The sequence below is a fragment of the Symsagittifera roscoffensis genome, chromosome 1 (assembly GCF_963678635.1).
Source record: "Symsagittifera roscoffensis chromosome 1, txSymRosc1.1, whole genome shotgun sequence".
NCBI classification, from domain to species: Eukaryota; Metazoa; Xenacoelomorpha; order Acoela; family Convolutidae; genus Symsagittifera; species Symsagittifera roscoffensis.
This window is the reverse complement of record NC_087062.1, coordinates 72,385,054-72,399,233: the sequence shown is the minus strand read 5'-3', so window position 1 is coordinate 72,399,233 and position 14,180 is coordinate 72,385,054. Positions and strand designations below refer to the sequence as shown.

The window sequence follows — 14,180 nt, the reverse complement described above, 5'->3', positions numbered from 1 at the left end:
CAGAACGAGAAAAGTTATTATCGAACAGTGGTTTTATTGAGCTCTTTCATAACGCAAAAGTTATGAAACTATGTTCATTTTTTTCTAGAATTACTACAATATCTTGAAAATACTCATTAAAGTATGCTAGGGCAGACTGTAAAAAGAGTAACAGTTCCGCTGTCTGTGCCCTCCGATTCTTGTTTCATCAAATAAGGGGCTTTTCTATTATCTGCTAAGGGGCTTTAGCTATTATCTAAATTTTGATGAAATTTGTTACTTTGAAATGACTTGGAGAGCAAATTTTCTTTTTCTCTTTCTTCAATACTGCTCCTGCTATACAGTGCTTAACTCCAACACCTTTTCCTTTGAGTGTTTCTTTCAAATTTTCCTATTTTCCTTGCCCGTGAAAATAAATGCCTGAACCCACATTTATTTCCCCTTATTTATTATGCTGCCACCACGTGACTAAATTGCCCAATGTCTGTCTGTATTAAAGCTACGACTGAGCCCGCATTGGTCTTTTCAGCGGAACTTATTCCTTATTTAATGCTCTAATCTTTGCATATGTGGTTCTGCAAACACTTTTCTCTGAAATGCAATAAATATACTTCATATGCACAAAAAATAACAAATTTACTCTTTTTTTGATTTTCTCCTTCATCTACTGTGTTTTATCCTTTTTTTCTGCTTAAAAGGTTGCTGATCTGATTTCTCTCTCAGATCTGATTTCAGTTTCATCTGCATAATATGCCCTTTTAAATGGTATCATTATTCAAGTAAAAAAAAATACTCTTAATCCTGGTTGGTAGTAACTTACGTCGTGTTTCCCAGCGTAGCAAGACTGGATGACGTTGATTATTATCAGCTTCAGCCCGTTATGTTGGACCGATTAAGTTCAGAATTACAATCCGAGAACAAGTCTTCAAAGTACAAAAAACACTACGTTTGCAGATCAATTTGACAGTACAACAAAAACGAAAATCCCTTAAATCTACTCAGCTTAAACTATTAAGAGCATTTTTCAAGAGTCGCTAGAGTTCATTTTTGAGCTGAATGGATTTAAATTTGTTGTGATTTTGCAAATACCTTTACAAAATTGACCGTCATCAATAAAAATCATCATCGTTATGTATTTAATTTGTTTTAACTTTTCCTTAGTTGTTGTATTCTGTCTAATTATCTTTCACCAGACTTTTACTCAAGGTATGTGGTCATTACAATTTAACGAAATTAGTTCTCGGGATCTAAGCTAGGACACATCAGAATGCAGTGAACAGATTTTTCCATTGAGGCTCCAATCAAGACTGAAAAAGGGCTTTGTTATGGAGTACCATTATTCTGAAAAAAGCAATGTTGTTTTAGCGTCAAAAATAACTCGCTAGCTCTAAGTCTGGATATTTAAGGGCGAAGAAAGGCCTGCTCTAATTTACGAAAAAAGTCTAAATTTTCTATCGTCTAAGTTTTTTATTGGTTGATGTTTCGGATACGACAGATAGCAATTTTTCAAAGTTTTTTTTCCAAAGTTTTAAATAGGTTCATAAGTGAAACCATTCATGTGGATAAACTATGGATTAGAAATGGAGATTTCCCTTTACAATCAGGTAACCAACTTGAATTTTATTTTGATTACAGTTGAAACTTCTTAAAAAAGGTTTTCAATATAATCTAAGTCTAGATGTTTTCTCATCCCAAGCCTTGTGATTCAAGTCCAGATTTTTTAAAGAGAAAAGTCTGTCTAATTTAATTGAATTTGAAATTTTTCATAATTTTGTAACATAGAAAAATAGTTGACATCACAATCAAAGAAAGAACCAACTTGACCGCATCCAAGTTTAGGCGTAAAAAGCGCATGATAACGGATTACTTAGTTGATTTTTAGACAACTAATTTTTATTATAATTAACAAAAATGGGTGTTCATAGACTTATTATCGATCAAAATTGTGATGTTTTCCTAGAGATTATAAACAAAAAATCTCTCTAAATTGATTATAATTAATTACCAATGATTATAATCTCTTAATTTGCCAAAAAAAATTGTCTCAACAAAAGCATATTTAATTATATCCCACGGGTTCCTAACTTTCCGTGAAAAACAAAGTCTCTAAAAACCATCTGACCTGTCACACTTTGGTTCATCTGAACACAAAAATTTCCACGGAACAAAAGTTTCATAGAAATCTTTTCATATTATTTAAAACGTTCCCGCGGTAGGTGAAAAAAAATTCGTCCAATTAAATCATGAAACTAAAGCAAAGTGCTGATGCTTGGGTAGTTGTTTGAACAACTTTATTGAAAAAAGGAAACAAAAAAACTATAAAAGTGAAATTATTTGAAATTTCCCACACAGTTTTTTAATTTCTCATCAAAAACAACGTCCACGTAAAGAAAAAAATCTATACAATTCCGGTGGTCGAAGACGAAATATGCAAACAAAAGATTATGATCGATTAACCTTGATTGTATAAATTTTTGAGCACAACATGAATTGAAATTTGGGAAAAAATTATTCGATTTTATTCCACTACATTGTGCTATATTTGATTGAAAATTGAATTCAAAAAGAGAGGTTAAAATCGATTATTATTGAAATTGGACGCGGGTTTGTTTAAAAGAGAAGTCAGTTTGACTTATCTCACAGTTTTTTCTAACAGAAAAGTAAAAAGCATCACTGATTTGTTTGGTTGTCTGCTGAAGGTGAATGCGACACATGTTTTATTTTAATTGACAGTACTTGAATTCTCGTAATTTTTTTAATTCGCGTAAAACAAGTTCCAACACTGATCTAGTGAGTTTTTTTAAAGTTGTTTTGAATGCTCGATTAGACGACCTTAGCCATTGACCAGTTGCCTCGTGGTGCAAAGTCCTCTAAGATTCAAAAAAGGTCAACATTTTTTATAAGATCTTCTGCTTGGTTCAACTTGGTTTGTTTGACCAACGTTGGAGCGTACTCCTTCCGAGTCGTTTCCAGAAGCTTTATACTCGACCCTTTGTTAGCTTACAGGATTTGTTGCTTAATTTGTTGGGCTTGGTTGATTGTAGAACGTAGTCGCAGAAGCGTAGATGAGTGAACTTCCGACCAGGAAACGGTTAAATGTAATTAGTTCATGATCGATGAGGTTGTAAAGTACCTGAAACTCGATTTGATTACGCCTTCAACAATTATTACTAATGTTGAAATCAAATCTTTTGAAATTGTCTCACGTCCCGAACTTAAAACAAAGACTCATTTTTTTAGGGCGACGCGTCTTTCCTTTTCTCGGATGAAAAAAGGGGCAGACGAGGCGTTCAACAGTCTTTCAATTGAATCATATTGAAAGTTAATTACTACTTTGGTCGAAATTGTGTGGCCAACTCATATTTTATTTGCTGGCAGGTACAAACTAAATTGGATTATCTGAAAGTTAATTATTATTATTAGTTTGGTGCTCCGAGCCCTGCTTATCACTCAACAGTTCTTAAATTTTTCTGAAGAACTGCTCCAACTTTTTTCATGTGTTCAAAATGAAGCTTTGTTACAAGATGTTCCGTATGAAATCAGTGCATAGGAGCATACCTTTATCATGAGCTTGAATAATTGTCAGACGAAGACGAAGTAAAAGGGTTTCGTTGCATTAAGAATTGGTGAATTTGTCAGCCGACCTCGGCCTCGAGCAAGACTTCATTCCATGAATGATAACAAAAGTATTAAACCGTCTTTTTTGACTAGTGCCTTGTCGGCGGCTAGGAGTTTAATGGTATCCGAAAGGCTAGTGCGTTGAGTTTGGTTGTAAAGAAAAGATTTTGCTGGCGCTCAATCATCAAGGGTAAACAATTGTTTCCGTTTAAGTCTTATTTTTATAATAGGAACAGCTACACGCGTTAGAGAAAGCCATTCAAAAACCAATATAAATTCAATGAATGGATCAATCATTATAGCGTACAAGTAATTTTCCTCTTTCGCTGTAGCATGGAATTGTCAAGCTGCACAGTTGACTTTAAATAGGTTGTGTTAATCTAAGATGTAGTTGAGTTGACCCACATGGGATTTTAGCGCGGTACTTGAAGCCAGTCCGTTTCTCATAGACACGAAACGCTGGTGATCGCAAACAAGTAACTTTTTCAGCAGAATACATCATGTGGTGTGAATGGCTAGATTCTTCTAATCTGGTTTCTATCGGCACTGTTGGGGCGTTAGAGATTGACGGTAATTCACTAATTGTAATGGAAATTTTTTTTGTTTTTAACTCTAAGCAAGTACGGTCGTAATATCTGTCTAGAACGAATATGAATCCTTTTTTCGGGTTTAATTTGACTCCTGGATGTATACGCAAGCTCCTATGGGGCATTGAGAAATGTAAGCAAAACCATGTAGTTCTAAAAAGCTGTGTTTGCCAATTTGACCGATTAACCTGAAAAAGGTGAAAAAGTTATCTTGTCTAAACTGTCTTGTGCGTTTTTGGATGAGTGGGATGTGTTTTTTCAGGAAATTCTTGATATCTTCTTATACCACAGCCTCACGCTTTTGAAGTAGTGTTTTGTGACAAATGGTGCTATCAATAGCAGCGGAACAAAAAATTTAGCTACAGTAGACGTTACTTTGGATATTGATTTTGCTTAAGCAGTTGTTTGTTTTGCGTTCTGGTTAAATGATGAGTGTATCAATCTTAGTATCTGGTTCACTGTTGAAACCCGATGAAATTTTTTTTTGTGTGGTTTTTATTTATGTGGGCTCGGTGAGGAAATCAAAAACATCTGCAGGTGTCAATAGAAACTTGGTTAAATTGAATCCTTTTTATGGAGTTCAGTCGTTGAAGCTTCAATTGATTGTTGAGTCTCCCGTAGAAGATCATGAGATTGAACTAGGTCATCCATGCAGACGGTGCTATGAAATAAATGCCGTATGTTGGGTTCTTTTCTGCAGACTTTTAAAATACAGAACCGGTTTGAAATTTATGCCAATCAGCCAACTTTCCAGCGAGTAAAGCGAGAGAGTATTTTTGGTTATATAAAAATTATGATCAATTGAGCAATCTCCCCCTCACCATTCTCGCGCGGGGGGAGATAGCTCAATGTTGAGGCATGTTTATAACTAGTTGAAAATAGTTCATTATATGAAACCATAAGACAGATTCTCCAACGATTTTGTAACAGCAAATTCACAACATGTCAGAAATCAAAAATACATGCAGTGTGAAAAACTAAAAACAATGCATCCATGGCCGGCTTTTTTCTGTCTCAAATGAAAAAATGATGTTTCTTACAATAAACGTAGCGCGGAGAATAGTTGTTTGTATTCACGTACAAAGTTATTGCCCCAACTATGGTGACTTGCTTTCCGCCAGGCAATGGTCGCCCAACCAAAAGTTCAGAGTTTCTCGTTTTCGATTTTTTTTCTTTTTTCAGTTTTTCTCGACACTCATAAAAAATTTCAGCCGGTCAATGCATTGCGTACTATGAACATATCAACCATCTGCGGCTGTTTGCATTCGATAACCCCTTTTGTTGTTTTCTTCTGTTTTCGAAGGTTACATGACAAAAAACCCCTCACCTTCAGATCCCAAAGAAGGAGATCCCAGCCAATAAGATACTTGTCCAAAAATACTCTTTCTAAAATTGCCCACAGCTTAAGATACCAACAAAAAAAGTATCAAAATTTGAAAAGAAAGGCGGTCAATTAATCAGAGCGAAAACAAAGCGTCGGTTAACTCAAGAAACGACAAAATTTCGAGCTTGAATGACCTAGCTAGTTCATTGTTTTCGAATGTAATCTCAAAACTCATAACAGACTAAATTACAACGAAAATAAAAGTTTTTCAATTATTCAGAACTAACTTTGCCGAAAACGGCCAGATTTTTCAGACAAATCAAGTCGGTACAAAAAAAACAAGTCTGTGGTACTTGCGCAGTACCCGGTTATCTTTGTTATGTCAAGCCAATAATTCACGAAAAATTCCTACAGATTTTTGAATTCGGGATTTTTTTTCCATGTATTCGAGTTAATGTAATCTATGATCCTCGGAGCGTAACCGTGGTTCCAACTATGAAAAATATTCATTGCTCAATTTCTTATAATCTATGTATTGTATGAAACTATGAAAACTAAAAAAAATTTACATCGCATAAAGTTTGAAGTCAAGCTTGTGGGGGCAGTGAAGTTACAAGATCAAAATCAGAAACAGACTTAACAAAATATTCAAAAAATTAGTTTTTCTATCCTTTTTTTATTAAAAAATAATCAAAAGCTTGTCGATGTGTTTTGAATGAGAACGAACAATGATCTTGAGTGGACAATTCGGCTACTGAAAAATCGACGGGTCCTCATTAGACAGTTTATTTGACTAATCATTCAAATGTGTGATCAGCAACGAGACTAATGACATCAAGAAACTTAGGCCCTTGTGACTTCATACCCTTTTGTAGAAAATTTGGCTACTTTTTGAAACTTCTTTGAAAAATTCTCAAACGCAATGTCCCAACGACCAGTTCTGAAGCTATGCGTCTAATAACGTTAAAACTGATTCAAACACTCTGTTGTAACTGAGCTTGGAATTAGTTGTGAACTGAATTAATTCACTATACAAGCTACGCGTTTAGCAAAATCAGACATCGAAACACTTTTGTTCCGACTTTCCATGTGGGCTCGGTGAGGAAATCAAAAACATCTGCAGGTGTCAATAGAAACTTGGTTAAATTGAATCCTTTTTATGGAGTTCAGTCGTTGAAGCTTCAATTGATTGTTGAGTCTCCCGTAGAAGATCATGAGATTGAACTAGGTCATCCATGCAGACGGTGCTATGAAATAATTGCCGTATGTTGGGTTCTTTTCTGCAGACTTCAATGGCTCTTTGACGTAGTTCAAATATGGCTGTTGAGGGCGAGAATTTAGCTTAGCGGACTAGTCGCGTATATTCTAGTGCTTAACTAATTGTTTTTTTTACAGCACACAAGAACCGTAGCATTCAATGATTATCCTTTTCTTGCCTATCTCCCAAAACATGCCTTCTATATCACCAGCGATTGCTATTGTTTTCTCTCTAGCCCAATATGGAACCAAACTAGTTGTTTAGTAGATCCTGTCCCCGTCTTTTAACGCGACCTGAAAGAAATAGCTTTGAAATTTGGTGCAGTTGTCATTGAGCGACTTCACCAACCAGAATTCTGGAGATTTGTAACCGGATGTTGTGGTAGATACCAAAATTGTAAGTATGGCAGATGTAGAAAAGTTACGGGTATCAAATCAATAGATAATGATTTGTCGTAGGGTTACAATATGGCTTTTACCTATTGTAGTTGTCGATGCAGAGATTCAAGTTGTGTTTCTGCAATGTTTGAATTGTGTGACATCGATAAATTGTCCTTTCGAAGCAATTTAGTTTAGTAGCGAGCTCCAAAAAAAATTTCATTTCAAAAACACCAACTGCGTAGTTTGTTGGCTCGAAAAGTTACTTTATTTTTTTCAAAAGATGCTTTGAAGTGTACCAGATTACTCAATTTTTGTCAAACATTTCCGCTTTTTTTTCAAGGGAGCATCTTCGTTTTGCATTATGTCGAGGGAATTGGCTAGAGGTCAGTTTTAATGCTCATCTGAAGACCTATGATGTAGCGGACTGGTTAGCGCACATACCAGAATTTGCGAAATCCATGCCGACTGCCAAAAGGGTCTTTCAGCCTTTCCTTCTCTGCTATATGCCAGAAAGCATCGACACTGAGTACAACTTGTAACGAGTTGTCGAAACGCGATGTGTCCTAGATGGCCTTCAATCGGTTTTCCACGTTGATACCGTTGCACTTCTGAGTCTGGCTTTGTTCTGATGTAAAGTAGATGGATATTTACCCAACAGTTATTTTTGATGCAGCGTTTTGCTGGAGTACAATAAGTTGATCTGTGGTTAGCCAGACATTTGAAGCAAAATTGTTCATCTTTCACCAGTTATTTACGCATTATTTGTTGAGAAGTTAGCTTTGAAAACTGCGCTGTGAAGTGACCAAGTTAGTGATGAGTTTGTCTTCTGTCAGTTCTTTTCAGCTGTTGACCCTCATAGAAATCTTTTTTAACTGGTATTTTCCGATCATTGCTTTCCGTAAAAGTGCTTGGTACATCCGGTAAAACCCATAATTTCTCGCAAGCTCTAAAGTATTTGTTGAGCCAGTCTGTGAGATCCTTGAGCGTACATTGGTCCACCCTATTATAAATGCAGTAATTTTTTCATTTGAACAAGACTGTTTTAGGAAATTTAGAACTAGCACGTTGAGTCAAGTAACTCGAGTTCAAACCTGACTTGCAGTTAATTAGCCGGAAGTTATCAACCAGTTTAGGTAGAAAAGCATCAAACTTGACGAAAATTTAAGGTTCATTTAAGTGCAGTCAATCAAAGTTTTCCAGCTTCCTAGTAAAAGCTGCAACAATGAAATTAATCATGAAACATCGGCAAACTAATTCGTCTGTTTTTTAAACTTACTAAAAAAATTGAAAATTGAGGCCATAGCTTTTTGCTTTGTTTTCAAGCTTAAGCCATAGCTTTTGGATTAAGTTAATTTTTCCGAGCCCATTTTTTAGAACTTGTTTTTTATGCAGTCGAGAATGGCTTAGGCTAAATATTCTATTGTATTGGACTGCTGTCGAATTGTGAAAGCTTAAAATCTGCCAGCTTGATTTGTTTGAGATTGTGGAGACATGCCAACTTTTTCTTTTTCTGATCAGTATAGCGGAGATCGTGATCGACTAGATTTAGGTTTTTGAACACCGCCGATTCGTAGGTTACATAATGAAGCCTTTAGCACCAGTCTGCTGCTGTTGTAGTGCTGGATTAATTGGATATTGATCGTTTCTAGATAACTCTGAACTCTCATAGGAACCAGGTCGATCTTCATAGCCTCACCTTGTCATCGCTGCGTCGCTCATCGACACTGGTGTATCCTTTTGATTATATTGTCGAATAATTTATCGATTTGCATTTTACTCGAGTAGTGTAGTTTTGTCAGATTGATTGGCCCAAGGCAAAAGCGTAGTTGGTCCCACTGTTGTTGTATTATCAAAACTGATGGTTGCCGTATGAAATTTATATGTAGTGTTATGAGCTGTAGTGGAAATTTGCATGAAACAACGATTACTGGCCGGTAGTTTGGGATGACTTGATTCTTTAGTTGTAACCCCCATACAAAAATCGTTCATAAACAAATAGACGTTCGAATGGAAGAACGATTCCAATTTTGGGACCTTAATACTAGGAAGCTTGAGTTTTTGATATTTTAGAGCCAGGCCATTGTGCTCGCGTTCTGATCAGTATCATCGCATTTGCTTCACCAGCGAGTTTTTGCGGCTTTGTAGTGAATAACCATCCTTAAGAAGATCTTGCACGTCTGCTAGAGGGCATGAAGTATATCATCCTACAACTCTTCTAATTCTTCTAATTCTAATTCTTCCAGTGTTTTTCAAAGTTCGTTAAAGAGTTTTTCACATTCTCTAAGTCAGTAGACTAGCAGTTTTGCTACTAATGTGTTGTTCAAGGCACTCAAGAGAAGTGTATAGCAAATCGTCCATTTGTTTATGAAAGCTTGTTGTGAGGTTTTGGAGCCATAATTGAAGTAGTGCAACGGTTATAAGAATGAAATACAAACGATGACAGAGAATTTAAGAAATAGAATGAAAAGTAGATTGAGGGTTTTAATAGTAATTGAGCAAAAAATACGGGCTGTACTGCTGGCACAAAATGCGTACCGTATTTCAGAAAGGGTTTTTTATGCAACTCAGAAACTATAAAAACTGTATGCCAATTGGTAGCTTTGTAACTTTATGCCATTTGCCAATTATGCCATGTTGGACTTTATTACAAAATCTATTGAACTGATTCGCAAAAAAAGCGCTGAGCAAGCGAAAAATAAATCCCCTGCAATAAAAGCATCTGGCGCAATCATCACTATGAAGCCCTTTTGAGGAGAAAAATGATAGTTTTAGTCTTGATACAAAGTTATTATTATAAAGTTGCACAATCGTGATTATACTCAAAAGTTGTCTAATTTAGACATCCTACGACGACTACATCAGTTTTTGTCTATTTCGCGTCAATTGTTTTGGATTAATAATATCTGGGTTTTTGAAAACGGTCAGAAGAAAATATTTCAGAAGAGCCTTCAACATATTTCTAAAATTGTTGTTCAAAGAGTAATAATAAAATGAAAGAGTAACCACTACACCTTGTTTATAGTTTTGAAATGTTTTTTTTTTGTTTTTTCTTAGAGCTAAGCTTTCATGTCGAGGGAAATTTATTTTTGGAAATTTCGCTTTTTTGTAATCAAATCGTTTTACTTTTGTTTTCAGATGTTTCTTTCAACTGGTCGGCGAACGCGGCTGTTCCTAGTCTGAGAGACTACTTCTTCAACCCTCCTGAGTCATATGAGCCCCACCCGGCTATAGGTGGAATCCAGTGCTATCGGCGCAAGTGTCGTCCTGATGCCTCCAACGGGGGCACGTGTCCGGGAGTCTATGATGACAGGGTGCGGGGAAACTTCTGTGTCGTTAAGAACGAGTTCGGATACCTCATGTTTGACGGGGTATTTTCAGTATTCGACTTGACCAGTGCGTGCTACGATAAGGTCAGTCAATTCCATGGTATCAATTGATGGAGCATCAATAACTGATCAACTAGGATCATTTTTTAATCACCAATCGTTTGACAAAGTTATGCATTTCTGATACTTGGCATCAATATTTTTAAAAATTTTTCCTCTTTGACCCAGTTGTTAATTCACAAAAAAACTGAAAAAAAATTTTCATCCCTACCAATGAGAAGGAGGCAGTATTTGCTATTTATACATCAAAATCTTGTTATTTATGGTCAAAAGGATACAAATTGTCAGGATAATATTGCAGGTAAAAGCGTGTCACGTGAGTTACTGCAACTCGAATGAGTTCTACCGAGACAAGACAGGCTGGTGCAGATGCGAAGATCGTCAGTGTATCCTGAAGATGCTCCTGCAGCCCCCCAACATCGAGAAGGAGGGGTCCAAATTCTACTACAAAACCCCTCAAGGTCAACTGAAACGGGGTCAACACGACTGCAAGGACACTTGCCACAATCAGAGGCATTCCAGTTTGATCTTATGAAGACCTTGTGATGAACTTTCAAAACTGTTTTTTCTTGTCTTTTTTCTATCACTTTTGTCGCGCGTAATAGTTCAATTCAAACTCTGTGTAACCTGTTTGGCTTAACTCAGTTCGCTCTGCTTTTAAAATACAGAACCGGTTTGAAATTTATGCCAATCAGTCAATTTTCCAGCGAGTAAAGCGAGAGAGTATTTTTGGTTATATAAAAATTATGATCAATTGAGCAATCTCCCCCTCACCATTCTCGCGCGGGGGGAGATAGCTCAATGTTGAGGCATGTTTATAACTAGTTGAAAATAGTTCATTATATGAAACCATAAGACAGATTCTCCAACGATTTTGTAACAGCAAATTCACAACATGTCAGAAATCAAAAATACATGCAGTGTGAAAAACTAAAAACAATGCATCCATGGCCGGCTTTTTTCTGTCTCAAATGAAAAAATGATGTTTCTTACAATAAACGTAGCGCGGAGAATAGTTGTTTGTATTCACGTACAAAGTTATTGCCCCAACTATGGTGACTTGCTTTCCGCCAGGCAATGGTCGCCCAACCAAAAGTTCAGAGTTTCTCGTTTTCGATTTTTTTTCTTTTTTCAGTTTTTCTCGACACTCATAAAAAATTTCAGCCGGTCAATGCATTGCGTACTATGAACACATCAACCATCTGCGGCTGTTTGCATTCGATAACCCCTTTTGTTGTTTTCTTCTGTTTTCGAAGGTTACATGACAAAAAACCCCTCACCTTCAGATCCCAAAGAAGGAGATCCCAGCCAATAAGATACTTGTCCAAAAATACTCTTTCTAAAATTGCCCACAGCTTAAGATACCAACAAAACAAGTATCAAAATTTGAAAAGAAAGGCGGTCAATTAATCAGAGCGAAAACAAAGCGTCGGTTAACTCAAGAAACGACAAAATTTCGAGCTTGAATGACCTAGCTAGTTCATTGTTTTCGAATGTAATCTCAAAACTCATAACAGACTAAATTACAACGAAAATAAAAGTTTTTCAATTATTCAGAACTAACTTTGCCGAAAACGGCCAGATTTTTCAGACAAATCAAGTCGGTACAAAAAAAACAAGTCTGTGGTACTTGCGCAGTACCCGGTTATCTTTGTTATGTCAAGCCAATAATTCACGAAAAATTCCTACAGATTTTTGAATTCGGGATTTTTTTCCATGTATTCGAGTTAATGTAATCTATGATCCTCGGAGCGTAACCGTGGTTCCAACTATGAAAAATATTCATTGCTCAATTTCTTATAATCTATGTATTGTATGAAACTATGAAAACTAAAAAAAATTTACATCGCATAAAGTTTGAAGTCAAGCTTGTGTGGGCAGTGAAGTTACAAGATCAAAATCAGAAACAGACTTAACAAAATATTCAAAAAATTAGTTTTTCTATCCTTTTTTTATTAAAAAATAATCAAAAGCTTGTCGATGTGTTTTGAATGAGAACGAACAATGATCTTGAGTGGACAATTCGGCTACTGAAAAATCGACGGGTCCTCATTAGACAGTTTATTTGACTAGTCATTCAAATGTGTGATCAGCAACGAGACTAATGACATCAAGAAACTTAGGCCCTTGTGACTTCATACCCTTTTGTAGAAAATTTGGCTACTTTTTGAAACTTCTTTGAAAAATTCTCAAACGCAATGTCCCAACGACCAGTTCTGAAGCTATGCGTCTAATAACGTTAAAACTGATTCAAACACTCTGTTGTAACTGAGCTTGGAATTAGTTGTGAACTGAATTAGCTCACTATACAAGCTACGCGTTTAGCAAAATCAGACATCGAAACACTTTTGTTCCGACTTTCCATACGAAAGTAACGGAACATTTGTGCTCGGGTGGGTTTTTTTCTTCAAATAAACTTTAACATTTTAACTAGCCGTTTTTGGACGGAATTTTTTTATAATGTTCGAAAGGTATTGTTGTCTTGAGCTTACATTTGAAGATATTTCACCTGTGATCATTTTTCGTAAAGTTATGGGGTTTTGAAGATTGTCGTTTTTGGCCAATTTGGGACAATTAACGCGCGATATATTTCGCGCTATTAACGCGTAAGCGGAGACTTAATCCGTCTTAGTAATCGTTCCAAATTGGTAAAAAAGAAGCTTATTCGCCATAATTGGTTTGTTACAAGGAGCGAAATTTATCCTTTTGTACTTTATGGGGGGGATGATTTTTATAAAAAATTTCAAATTTTAGAAACTTTTTTTTCATTTTGTTTTAATTCATTGAATTTTTTAAGGTTATTATTGCTCCATAAACCTTAAAAGGCAGTCGGAACATTCAGGGCTTCGCCCTGATACGAGCAGTCTTGTTTGTCTTATTTTTGAAAATTCACGAATTTTGTCACGTCTTTTTGTCTTGATACCAATAAGAGTTTAACTTTATAAAAGAATCAACGGCATGTTTGAGTTTGTAGGTCTAAAAGATCATCTCAAAGTTGTCAAATGCGACAAGAGTTCCTGAAGAGCTCTCGAAATAACACTGTTTGTGAATTATAGAGAAAATTTGTTCGGAGCTTGTCAGTAGCTGTTAGACTCAGCGAGTTTGCTGCGAGCGTCACACCAACCGGCTGGAAGGCCGTAATGACCTGACTAATATCGCGCTGAAAATAGTTTCATGCTGGGTTAACAAGTCGTACTTTTGGCTGATTACTCAACTGTTGGTGTGGTGTACCAACGCTAAACTTCGATTAGAAATTAATTAAAAAGAACTCGACGAAAGTAGCACGCTTATGTACAAGCTCACTATACAAGCTACGCGTTTAGCAAAATCAGACATCGAAACACTTTTGTTCCGACTTTCCATACGAAAGTAACGGAACATTTGTGCTCGGGTGGGTTTTTTTCTTCAAATAAACTTTAACATTTTAACTAGCCGTTTTTGGACGGAATTTTTTTATAATGTTCGAAAGGTATTGTTGTCTTGAGCTTACATTTGAAGATATTTCACCTGTGATCATTTTTCGTAAAGTTATGGGGTTTTGAAGATTGTCGTTTTTGGCCAATTTGGGACAATTAAAGCGATGTATTTCTCGCTTTCAACGCGTAAGCGGAGATTTAATCCGTTCTAGCAATCGTTCCAAATTGGTTG

General features: G+C 36.1%; 1 protein-coding gene across 1 annotated transcript; it reads left to right on the top strand.

The window, feature by feature from the left end:
* The first annotated feature begins 485 nt into the window (after window positions 1-485).
* Window positions 486-11,153, top strand: LOC134857004 (uncharacterized). Its single transcript, XM_063873324.1, has 3 exons — window positions 486-1,185; window positions 10,282-10,556; window positions 10,834-11,153. The coding sequence occupies exons 1-3, from the start codon at window positions 1,110-1,112 to the stop codon at window positions 11,065-11,067; spliced, it is 585 nt and encodes a 194-aa protein (XP_063729394.1). The 5' UTR covers window positions 486-1,109; the 3' UTR covers window positions 11,068-11,153.
* Window positions 11,154-14,180: the final 3,027 nt, after the last annotated feature.